This window comes from Amblyraja radiata, chromosome 2 (assembly GCF_010909765.2).
Source record: "Amblyraja radiata isolate CabotCenter1 chromosome 2, sAmbRad1.1.pri, whole genome shotgun sequence".
Classification (NCBI taxonomy): domain Eukaryota; kingdom Metazoa; phylum Chordata; class Chondrichthyes; order Rajiformes; family Rajidae; genus Amblyraja; species Amblyraja radiata.
The window spans coordinates 18,447,908-18,460,480 of NC_045957.1; the positions used below are offsets into that span (position 1 = coordinate 18,447,908).

General features: G+C 37.8%; 1 protein-coding gene across 4 annotated transcripts in view; it reads right to left on the reverse strand.

Annotated features, from left to right (window-relative positions):
* The window catches only part of casd1 (CAS1 domain containing 1), a 69,931-nt gene that overhangs the window by 23,912 nt on the left and 33,446 nt on the right, over positions 1-12,573 (reverse strand). For all 4 annotated transcript variants that reach the window (XM_033042517.1, XM_033042536.1, XM_033042526.1 and 1 more), the window contains 7 exons: positions 12,109-12,153; positions 10,366-10,428; positions 4,214-4,258; positions 3,999-4,122; positions 3,698-3,912; positions 1,043-1,459; positions 218-307 (listed from right to left, as the gene is read on the reverse strand). In XM_033042517.1, the coding sequence (XP_032898408.1) occupies positions 218-307; positions 1,043-1,459; positions 3,698-3,912; positions 3,999-4,122; positions 4,214-4,258; positions 10,366-10,428; positions 12,109-12,153 (999 nt within the window). The remainder of the gene's footprint in view (positions 1-217; positions 308-1,042; positions 1,460-3,697; positions 3,913-3,998; positions 4,123-4,213; positions 4,259-10,365; positions 10,429-12,108; positions 12,154-12,573) is intronic.

The following is a 12,573-nucleotide window of genomic DNA, read 5'->3' on the forward strand; positions in this document are numbered from 1 at the left end:
ATAGTTGAGACAACTACTATCGCAACGTTTAAGCATTAAATTTAGATAGGTACATAGATAGGATAGGTTTAAACGCTGATATGGGCCAAACGCTGGCAAGTGGGACTATTGGTCGGTGTGGGCAAGTTAGGCTGAGGGGTCCGTTTCCGCGTTGAATTACTCTATGGCTCTCATACCACCTCAACTCTATATTTCTAGAATCGATAAGAACACGTACAGTACTTGCTCCTGATATATGATATATCAGAATTATTAGTTGCATCCAGCCCTTCCATTCATCTGTCTGTTCTCTGTTTAACATAGTGGTCTGACAAGAACAAGAATAAAACAATCCATAAATAAAAATGCATTTTAAGTTATCAATTCCCACCGCGGCACCACCATTAATCAGCGAATAAATTGCTCTGATCCAAAACTGCTGAAGTCCAATAATATTGCTTCTCTCATTCAAGTGTTTACTACTGATTTGGCTGCATTACAATCATTTGTTTGTTCACCCATCCTCGTCACCATCCAAAATAATTTCCTCCCTTAGAATATAGCTCTTCTGCTTGCAGGTCCGCACAAAATTTCCTGCAGTCATATCTTAATTTAAGACTGAAGTCTTTTCTTAACTCCTTAATCAGGTTGGATGCAAATGCACAGATATGAATATTATATCACTCGATTACTGCATCACCATATCACTAAGATTTTCCAACTTTAAGGGAAATGGTCAGCCAGCAATTCAATACCATAACTGCTAGAACATAAGTAAGTTTGGACTAGTGGCAGAAAAAATAAAGTACCCAAGATGCCTTTGATTTATAGATCCAATCAAGTATTTTACAAAATGTATAATGGGTAACGTATTTAGGATTTACCTATAAAACATATATCCGAGATCTTTGGAGCATTTATTTTATGTAGCTTCAAACTATAAATTTGATTTTGAAATAAATCATGTTAGTTTAATTCCTAATGTGAAATAGTGCTCCTCTGTGCAAGTAATATGTTGTAAAATGCTGGGATACATGCTGTGAGGAAAAAAAATTAAAAATACCTCTTTTGTATTATCATTATAGAAAACTCCCAGCACGATTATATACACCAATGGAATGAAGAACGTTGAATGCGTGTAATATTTTTGCTCTTTCATAAATAAATCAGCTCTGTCACAGAGAAAGAAATAGCCCATGATCAGGCCTAATTTGGAAAGGGAAAACAGCAGTTTTTCAGGAGTAGAAAGTGAAGCTGTGACGAGTTTCTTCTCTTCTCCACTCTCCACATTAGCATTAGGTTTACTTCTCTGCCAAGTATGACAAAAGTAAGTCACAACTAAGCAGCCAATTATGCAAATACTGAAAAAGCAGCCAGTCAATTTCTGAATTAGAGAGAGCGGAGCCAGAGGAAGGCAGCATGAACCATCAATGGGCTTCACAATCTTGTTGCAGTAGGAATTCATCAGAATCATAGCATTCTGTAAAAAAGAAAAATTAAGAACATTTCTCACAAAACAACCTTTCATGTAATAAAACAGATTCAAATAATATTTACAATAGATATTTGCTTCAAGTAATGCAAATCCAGTGTCACATCATATGAAATGTCAAATATTATTTTATGCATTAGACATCAATGGATCAAAACCCATCAGGACAACAATCAGTTAACGTTTTTGAAGAGTGTTGCACTTTTACTGCATCAATAATAGTCATTCATGCATCAATAATAAAAGCACATATATGAAGATGTTTAGTACTATCTAAATGAACCCAGAAATGAAAAGCAACAGCAAGCTTCGAAAATATATCTGGATACAGTTGTAGAATAAAACGCAAAAAACAAAATCTATGGAAGCCTGAAATTGATTTGGATTAGTCATACAATAGCGATGTTTAAGAGGAACTGGCAGGAAATGTGTAGGAAGGAACTGCAGATGCTGGTTTACATCGATGATAGACACAAAATGTTGGAGTAACTCAGATGGACAGGCAGCATCTTTAGGAATAGTAGGAATGGATGACGTTTCAATAGACAATAGGTGCAGGAGTAGGCCATTTGGCCCTTCGAGCCAGCACCGCCATTCAATGTGATCATGGCTGTTTCGGGTCGAGACCCTTTTTCAGACTCGGGAAGGGTCTCGACCTAAAACATCACTCATTTCTTCTATCCAGATGCTGCTTGTCCTGCTGAGTTACTCCAACATTTTGTGTCTATAACATGCAGGGAATGTTGAAATATAGACTATGTCTAGGCAGATGTGTACTATAAATTGGCATTATAATTGGCAGACATGGTGGGCCAAATGGCCTGTTCCTGTGCTGCCTAGTACTATGCTCACCGTTCTTCGCAGGGCCTGTTAATTGCTTAATAAACACGTTTATTAACATGTGAAAAATCTAAAAGCAGAACTGCAAATAATCTAATCTAAAATGCACACCCAATGCACCTACAATGAGGGCAGGGTCAGTGGCAGTGTGCCTAATAAGCAGTTTCATATTCCAAATGGATTTCAAATCACCAAGGGCCGAGAAATCCCAATAGCTGAAGGATAGCAAGAACTGCTAAACTATCCAGTCAGCAGAAAGACAATGCATGATCACAATCGAGCCATTTACAGTGTATGTAGTAGCCATTTAGCTTAACTCAGTATGTTATAACTATAACCAGTTACCTTTAAATTTTATCTGCCTGTAATTATGTGGGTGGGATTTATACGTAGTCGGAGGCGTGTTTGCGGCTGGATTCTCGCGCAGATGAACTAGTAGTTTTTAAGTTTAGTTTTGAAGAAGCATAGGGGAGAGGTCACAGCTTTCGACCATGCACGAGTTTGACTACGAGTAAGATCAAAATGTACTTAAACAAGAAGTTTGGATGAATATCTTACTGTTTTTACTACTACAATAAAGAAACTATTAATTAAGAGACTGTGTTTTGGAAGATATATCATTCGACGGCATTGAATGTCTTGTGGAGGGCTCGTAAATGTGTATCGATTATCTCCTAAACCCCTGTCTTCAATCATAGTGACTTAAAGGAGGAATCCTTGAAACGATATAAAAATCTGTCACTACAATGCATAGATAATGGAGTAACGTTTAGTGCAAGGTAAAGCCAGCAAAATCCGATCAAGGATAGTCCAAGGGTTACCAATGAGGTATATAGTAGTTCAGCCCTGCTCTCTGATTGTGGTAGGACAATTCAGTTGCCTAATAACAGCTCGGAAGAAATTGTCCCTTGATCATTTTCACACTTCTAAACCTTTTGCCTGATGGGAGAGGGGAGAAGAGGGAGTGGCCAGGGTATGACTCGTCCTTGATTATGCTACTGGCCTTACGGAGGCATCATGAGGTATAAATGAAATCTATACTCATTACTTAACTATATTAAGTTCAAGTTCGTTACATTTATTATCATATGCACCAATTGGTACAGTGAGATTTGAGTTACCATAGTCATACGAATAAAAAAAGAACACCATATACAATAGAGTTTGACATAAACATCCCCACACAGCGGAATCAATGTTCTCACTGAGAGGGAAGGCAATAAAGTTCAGTCATCTTCCTCTTTGTTCACCTTTATTCACCATATTAGCTTACCTTTTCTAGAGGGATCCATCTTTAGAGGAACAATTATATTAGAAATATGTAGCGCATTTTCACATAACTGCAGAAATAAATCTTAAATACAACCATTACTACAATATACCTACAATGTCTCTTGTGGTTTCGGGTAAATGCAAGCCATCCAAAGATCCTGCCATGGTTTCTTCTGCAATTAATTTAGAAGCTCGGAAAATCTTGACTTTTGCTGCCATATTTCTGGTGCTGCTGTTCAAAATGCTCAAAGCTGCATCGTTGTATAAGCCAATCCTCTGGTTAGTAATCATTTTTCTATTCTCGCTCAGCAAATCTTCATATACTGGATCTAAAAACATTTTGTTTTTTTAATTACATAAGTCACTGTAACAAAAGAGACAGCTATAAATAAAGAAATGATTAAGATGGATTTACCTTGCAGAATCCAATAAATGTCTTTGGTTTCTGCTAGCTTCTCCAGAAGAGGTGCGATTGATGTAAGGTTGATTCTATACTGTGCGAGAGCTTCCATACTCCCATTTTGAATTTTAATTGACCACTGTGAGCGAACAAACATTTGTTTGTAATGTAATGCTAAAGAGAAAATCTGGAAAATATTCCACATTCCAATTTAATTAAAATTAATTTACCGTAGCAGCGCCCACCACAATAATATGGGGCTTCTGTTGAGTATCCTGCAAGAAAGAACAAAAATTATATTTGTACAGCAAAGTCACATAAACAGATATGAATGAAAGAAATATAATTAGCATTATATAACAATTCCAAAAAGGGATCTTGGCATATTACTTCACAATAAAACAAAATTACAAGAATGATCCACTTCAGAAAATCATTCTAGTATCTAAGACGTCCATGCAGAAAATATACACACAATTAACTAAATATATCAAAATATTTTAAACATTGATTTAATTAATTGCTATGACATCTGATCTTGCCTCTTTAAACTCCATAAATCAATATTTTGGAATTTAAATGATTATATATTTATAAGAGAGATAAGACTTTGCCTTCCATCACAGTGAGGAGGAGATTCACTGTGATGGATGTTTGTGTAAATTGTGTTGTGTCTTGGTTCTTTTTTATTGTGTGTATGACTGCAGAAACCAAATTTCGTTTGAACCTCAAGAGGTTCAAATGATAACAAATAAATTGTATTGTATTGTATTGTATTGTATTTCAGATAAATGAAGATCAACTTAATTTATCAATATGTGAATAAATGAGCAACTGAAATCCCAAGTCATATTTTAACTACAGATGTAATGGAAGAGTTATTAGGATATTGATGATTTTATATACTTGTCTATTTACTCATTGGTCAAATCACACAACTTCCTGCTAAATATACTCCTACAGCTAGATCTTGATAAAAGATCTATAACGCTGCTATACTACTGTAAAACATCAGTACTAAGAATCACAGAATACACTAATTATTAAAAAGATATCATCACTACTGATGCAATGCATTTTCAATAGTCGTTTAGATATTGTGGAGTTTATAGAATATAATATTTTTGGAATAATATCCATCCTGTACGAAGCCAATGAAATTATATAGTTATTCAAACTAAAATTCCATCACCTAATTGCTGAGAATTGATGAGATTTTTTTATAACAATGCCCTCGTGTACAAATCATATTAAATACTTTTAAAATAATGGTTAAAATAAAACATTTTGCCTTAAATCCAGTTTTGTTTGGTAACATATTTGCACTGAAAACGAAGCGGAAGGAATATACAGAAGGTAGATTCTTTAAAATCAAGAAAACAATCTGTATAACTCAGACAACAATTAAAATTGTAAGTGGATTACAGGTGAGTATTGTTTTATTTGATTTTTAATTGGGTTTTGCATATTTTCCTCATTGTGATTTGTACAATGTACAAATTAGATGAAGAAGCAAGCCAGTCAGCTTCTTAAACCTGCTCTGCCAATCAATGTGACATGATTACAATCGCAGCTCAAGATCTTAAGCTCCTGTCCCACTGTACGAGGTAATTCACGAGTTCTCCCAAGTTTTCCCCTGATTTAAACTCGGAGAAGGTCCGTAGGAGTTCGTGGATGTCTCGTAACGGTTTGTAATGGCTCGTAATGCTAACGGTAGGTATAAAAAACAACAATTTTTTTCATCACAAATATTTTTTTACTCATGGACATTTTTTACAGGGATGAAAAAACGTCCCGAGTTCGAATCAGGGGAAAACTCGTGAGAACTCGTGAATTACCTCGTTCAGTGGGACAGGGGCTTTATCAAGAATCATCCTGCATGTTAATTTTGTTCACTCTGCCTCAAATGGTCTTTGAGGAAGGAGAGTTTCAAAGATTCTCAACCCAAAGAGAAAATATTTTGCCTCATCTGAGTCTTAAAAGACTGACCTTTAATTTTTAAACTGTCACCCCGGGTTCTAGAGTTTCCAACAAGAGAAAATATAATATCATACTTTTCAACAGCCTACATCTTTTTCGTGACTTTAAACCACACAGTCATTTTTTGGTATCAAAAACAAACTTCAAAGGCAAACTAATGCCCAAACATTTAGCTTTAATTATTGACCACAGAATGCAAGTTCTTAAAAAAAAACCCTGAAAATACCAAAAAAAACTAGGCAGATCAGTCAAGAACATCTATAGATGGAGGAAGGTTTATGTTTTGGGTCATTAGAACCGGGAAGGAGAAAACACGTTAGTTTTCAGTTGGAGAGAAGATAGGGAAGTATTAGATTAGAAGAAAAATACAAGTGAATTGCTGCAAGGACTCTGGTATCTCAAAATGCAGGTGCAACCAGTAGTTAAGATGGAACACTTACAGTTAAGGTATTGGAGTTTAGAAATATGGATCCTATGTTACAGTTATACAGGGTATTAGTCATAGAGTCATACAGTGTGGAAAGAGGCCCTTTGGCCCAACTTGCCCTCACCAGACAACTTATTAACTGAAATGCAGCAGTTTAGACAATATTTGACACTCAAACTTGGAGTCAACAGAAGAGTCAGCATTACTAATTGACGGAAGAGTTCTGAAGAGATGTGCAAATATGTACAGAACAAGGTGGAGATGATTCAGGAAATTAGATCTTCAGGGGTATTAATGAATGAAAGATCATTTTTACTACAACAATTATGGGGGATGAGAGGCTTCAGATATGCAGAAAGACTAGAAGTTAGTATTGTTCTTTAGAGAGAAAATATTCAAGCATATTTAAAAGGAGGTTCAAAATAATGAAGGATTTTAATAGAGAAATTCTTCTTTCCTCTGTTAGTTCTCTGGTACGTAGGATAATATAACTGCATTCTGATTAAATAGATAATACGATCAATATGGGTGGCACAGAATCTTCCACAGATGACGTAGCCGCTGCCCGATGTGGCAGCAGAGGTAGGTATTTGGTAGTGTACCCCACTCCTTAGACAAGGTGTCTGTATGCTCCTGATGCATGACCTCGAGGTTCTCATAACAACCCAAATGTACTTTCCCACTTCGAGCCGTCATAGACAGAGTTCCCAGGATTGAGTGGGAAATTTCTTGAAGGAGGCTTTCAGCAAACATTCAACAGCAACTTTCAGAATAGAATTTGATAGAGGAAGGTGAAGGACAAATTAGAGAAAAGTGTGTAAAACACAATGGAACATCTATCCAAATACTATTAAAAGTCTTGACTTGTTTGTCTGTCTGTTATCTCAGGAGCTATGCCAAAACGGTACACATCAGCGCAAAATATTTTGCAGAATCTTACGCAGCTTTTTCCCATGGCCTTTTAATTCACGTTTCTTCAGATTTGATGTTATATTTCACAAATTATTGATATTTAAAGGTTTAAAAAGCCAAATTTAACAAGATTGTTTACTGTTAAAATCCTTCCTGCCAGCTTCCAACAGACTTTGATACAAAGTTGCAATACAGGAACACTCTGTGCTTCCACCAAGTTTTCACCTGAATGGGATTTCACAGTCCTCCACCCAACATTTGCAACAATGTTGCTATCATACAACACTTACTCCAGCTACTGGCAGCAGGTGTTTCAACAGGAGGGGGAGAGTGAATTGGTATTGATCCTGGCAGGACAGGAGGGGGAGGGTGAATTGGTATTGCAATTGGAAGTGCTGCCGCAGGCAGGGGAAGTGCAATTGTTTTTGTTTTTTTTAAGTTCAGTGCTAGGGTAGGCAGGGGAATGCTGGAATCATACATTCAGGAACGGATTAAGTTGGGGGACAACGCCTCCCATGGGGGTTACGGGCAAGTGATGCAATATTGCATTGGGGAACAGGTTGCGTTGGGGGACCAGGCCTCCTGTGTGACAGGGACCCAACGTGTCCCAGTTGGTCTAGTCTATATATACTATTAAAAGTCTCGTCTTGTTTGCCTGTCTGTCTGTGAGGTCAAGTAACTAAGCCAGAACTGTACACAATAGCGCAATTTTTTTTGCTGAATCTTACTCAGCTTTTTCCCATGGTCTTTAGTATCACATTTCATGTTATTGATATTTAAATTTAAAAAAAAGCCAACTTTGAAAATAATAACTGCCTGTGAGTGGGAGACTTTTCTAGCAGCTTCCAGTGATGATGTCACAATGGCATCTCACAGTCGTCCAATCACAATGGGATTTAATTTACACAAGCTGCCATGAAAATTCCGAAAACCGAAAATGACATCACAATCTCTGCTGCCAATGCAGAAGCTATGAGAGTTGACGGAGTGGGAGAATGGGAGGAAGCATGTTATTTAAACATAGTCTTTAGTGGGGTAGTGCGAAAGGGGAGAGGTGATGGAGGGAGTAACTGAGGGTAGGGAAAAGGAGAGGGAAGGAGAGGTGACAGAGAGTCAATGGGATCAGCAGCTTCAATGGGAGTAAGGAGTGAGATTTTTGCCCCCCCCCCCCAACGCGGGAAGGATTGATTGGCTCCAGGGAACGCCGACACCGACTCAAAAGTCAAGTCCATTCATTGATTCCGGGAAACGCTGACTGTCCCCCCCCCCACCCATGTGGGAAGGATTGACTGCGTTGGGGGATTGGGTTGCATTGGGGAAATGGGTAAGTGGTGGAATAATGCGTTGGGGAAACGGGGCACAACGGGTCAGGGAGCGGAGAGGGGTTATGGAGGGTGGGAGGGAGAGACTGAGGGTAGGGAGTGACTGAGGGTAGGGGAAAGGAGAGGGAGGGAGAGGTGAAGGAGGGAGTGGAGGGGGGCAGGTGATGAGGGGAGAGAAGAGGGAGGGTGAAGAGGAGGGGGAGTGTTGGGGGTGAGGGGAAATGAGCTGCATCTGCACAGTTGAGGGCTATGGGTGAGTGGTGGAATATTATGTTGGGCGAACGGGTTACGTTGGGGGAACGGGTGATGGGGGTCCCATCTCGCATTGGGTGACGGGGCTCAATAGGTCCCACAGTCTAGTTTCCAATAAAAGTCTATTTCAATACCATGGGCTGAATAGTTCCTCTTTATGCTGTTTGATTCTATGGTACTAAAAGATGTATTTATCAATAAATTATACCTCAAATATTAATATAGTAACATGCTGAGCCATAATTAACAAGTATGTGTAGATTTTCAAATAAATAAAATGTATAATAAAATGCCAAGAAGTGCACAAGCTGCAAAAAATCAGAAAGTTTAGGTTTAAGTTTATAATTGTCACGTGTAAAGCTTTGTGAAAAGTCTTGCTTTGCATGCAATCCAAATAGACCAGATACACCACAAACGAGTACAATCAAGCCAAACTTAAGTTTAATAGATAGAGCAAAGGGGGAAATACAGAGTGCAGAATATAATTCCCAGCATTATAGTTCATCGGTTCCATGGAAAAAGTCCAATGTTTGCAATGGGGTAGAGGAGAAACAGACAGTACCCAGCTGATGTTTGGACTGTTTAAAAGCCTGATAACAAAGGGGAAGAAGTTGTTCCTGAGTCTAGTGGTGTGTGCTTTCAAGCCTCTGTACCATCTGCCCAACAGGTGCAAGAAGGAAGAATGTCCGACGTGGGACAAGTGTTTGATTATTTTCTGAAACAGCATGAAGTGGGTCAATGGTGGTAAGGCTTAACCTATAACTCTGCAATGTCTTACGCTCGTCTGCAGAGGTGCTCAAACAAAGCTGTGGTGCAACCCGTCAGTATGCTTTCTATGTAGCGTTTTGTAAAGGAGTAAAGGTGTGGGTGTGCCTTCTTCACTGTCTCAATGTGGTTGGTCCACGATAGAACATTGTTAATAGTCATGCCAAATCTGGGGGAACCCATGACTCACAGATAAATGCATCTCCACTATCAAAAGAATTGCCATTAATTTTTCTATTGTGAATGTCCATGTGCCTGACAGATTGCATGGAAATATATAATTAAACTGGGCACAGATAAGGAAAATGAGTGTTTGTAACTGTGTATTTGAGATGTGGCATTTAGTGAGTAAATTCGAAGGACGTTAAAAAGATGGGACACATCAGGGATGATTATGCATGGTTGGGAAGGCACCATTACTGCATCGGAGAGTGGGAGGCCCTGGAAATGGGGGAATGAAGGGGAAAAGTAAAGTAGCAATCAACTTGTTAAATTAATAACATAATGAATTATGGAGAACCAGAGTCCAGATGTGATACCTTTACACAGTTGATGAATACAGAAAACTGAAAGACTGGCTATTCATTCAATATGTAGAGCTAACCTTTTAAAACCTTTAGCATATGTTTTCATGATAACCTTTACTATAACTGAATATGCAGGTTATTTCAATTTTTCAATACAAGTAAAATAATAAATATAATTGAGCATTTGGAAAACTAACCTCGATCCAGGCCTTAAAACAGTCCCTCATGGAGTTGTTTACCTCTGGGTACCACAAAAAGTCCTGTATTAAAAAAAAATGCAAACACTAAGATATAATTTTTTTTTTCTATCGCTCAATATTTGGAGATAACTGGCAAGGTTATTAATGTAGAAACAAAGAAGTAGTTCCAAAAGTTTAAGCCAAATCATCAATAAAGGCAAATGCCCGGATACTGAAGCAATATTACATTCAAATCTTATGATTGCGCTTTATTCACAAACATTTTACAGTGATGGCACCAGAAATATTAGGAACAGCATACAGCAAAATAAATGTTCCTTGGCTCTCCCTAACATGGAGTTCAACTGCAGCCCTCACAGCTTGGCAATATTCAGTATCTCGGGAAAGGAAACCGATCAATCCAAATTCATACTGGTTTGTGCAGTTGAATGAATACAATACTACATTTATTTACAGCCATTAAGGGGATTCAAGGAAGTCTCACAATGCACCAATCGAGCACACAGTGGCACAAAGAATATATCTACACATGAAGGTTCAATAATAACTTGCATTGAAATTGCATATTTAATGATTCAATACACACCCAAGATGCTTCAAAGAAACGTTAGTAAAGCCTGATTATTGACTCACGACTACACATTAGAATTAAAAAATATATATTTAAGTAGAATATAGTAGGATATCAAACACAAGGATAATGGGAGAGTGGAACAAGAAAGCCCAACCTTCAATGCATTGGAATAGTCAAGCCCAGAAAAAAAAGGCAAAGATACAAGTGCAGCTGCAACTGAATTGCAGCAATGGAAGATTTGCATGATATAACAGAGTTAGAAATAAGTAGTTTAATAATGATATAAATGTGCTTCCCAAGTTTATTTAATCATCAAAGATGATAATCCTTAGACAGAAAATGTTGGAGTAATTCAGCAGGTCAGGCAGCATCTATGGAGAAAAAGAATAGGTGACGTTTCAGGTTGGAACCCTTCTTCAAACAGCGAATGTTAACACCAATGACAGCACAGGATTGAAAAGAACAAGAATGGATAGATACGTGTCTATCCATGCTGAAGATTATTTTGACCGTTTTCTCATTGTGGTGGCTGGTGAGGAAATTAATTGGAGAAATTCAAACCAGGAGCCTCAGGAAAGATGGGCACAAATTTAGGAAACTTCAAGTATATGAGAGTAATTGGTTAGAAAGGGGGCAATAATTTGTAAGGACAGTCACTAAGTTCATTTTGAGTGGAAGAGGTGATGATGGCTGATTTGAAGGGCTGAGGGGCAGTAGTAACTAAAAAATAGTGGGAGGAAAATCAGGTGGCTGGCAGTTTACAGGAAATAGGTTTAAGACCTCAACAAATAGATTTTCAAGGCTAACCCGAGATGGAGTCATGAAGGAAAACAACTGAGAAACCTGATGTGCTGGAGTAACTTGGCAGGTCATGCAGCATCCCTAGAGAACATGTATAGGTGACGTTTCAGGGCAGTACCCTACTTCAGATGTTCTCCATGTTCTATCCATGTTCTTCAGGGATGCTGCATGACCCACAGGGTTACTCCAGCACCTTGCATCTTTTTTGTAAACAAGCATCTGCAGTTCTTTGTTCCTAGAAATCTGAGAAACAAGTTGAGAGCAAAGAACAGAGAGGGGAAAGAATTATAGAGACAACAACGGTCAACACACTCAAATTTTATACTACCGCTGCATTAAAATATAGAAGCAATACTGGAACTTACAACTTTCAATGGATTTTTTCCATCTTTAAAGGAAATATTTTCATGCTGTCAAAAGAAAATTCATAAAAATAAATAATAGTTAAGACAATAATATTCACATGAATAATTAACTTTTAACAGCCAGACAATTTCTAGACCATTAAAACTCCTGATGCAAACATTTCATTTACTCCTGATGCCATGAAAGAGATTTGTTCAATCTCTAACTCTCATTCAAAGATATGCTTATAGTTATTGCACAACGAGCAAGGATTATTTTTGCAATAGGTGACATTAGTACAGAATTAAAGTTGAAGACAGCTTCATAAATTCCTGTTATAGGAGCAGAATTAGGCTATTTGGCCAATCAATCATGGCTGATCTATCTTTCACTCTCAACCCCATTGTCCTGCCTTCTCCCCATAACCCTAACACCCTTATTAATCAAGAATATGTCAATCTGTGCCTTAAAAATACCCAATGTCT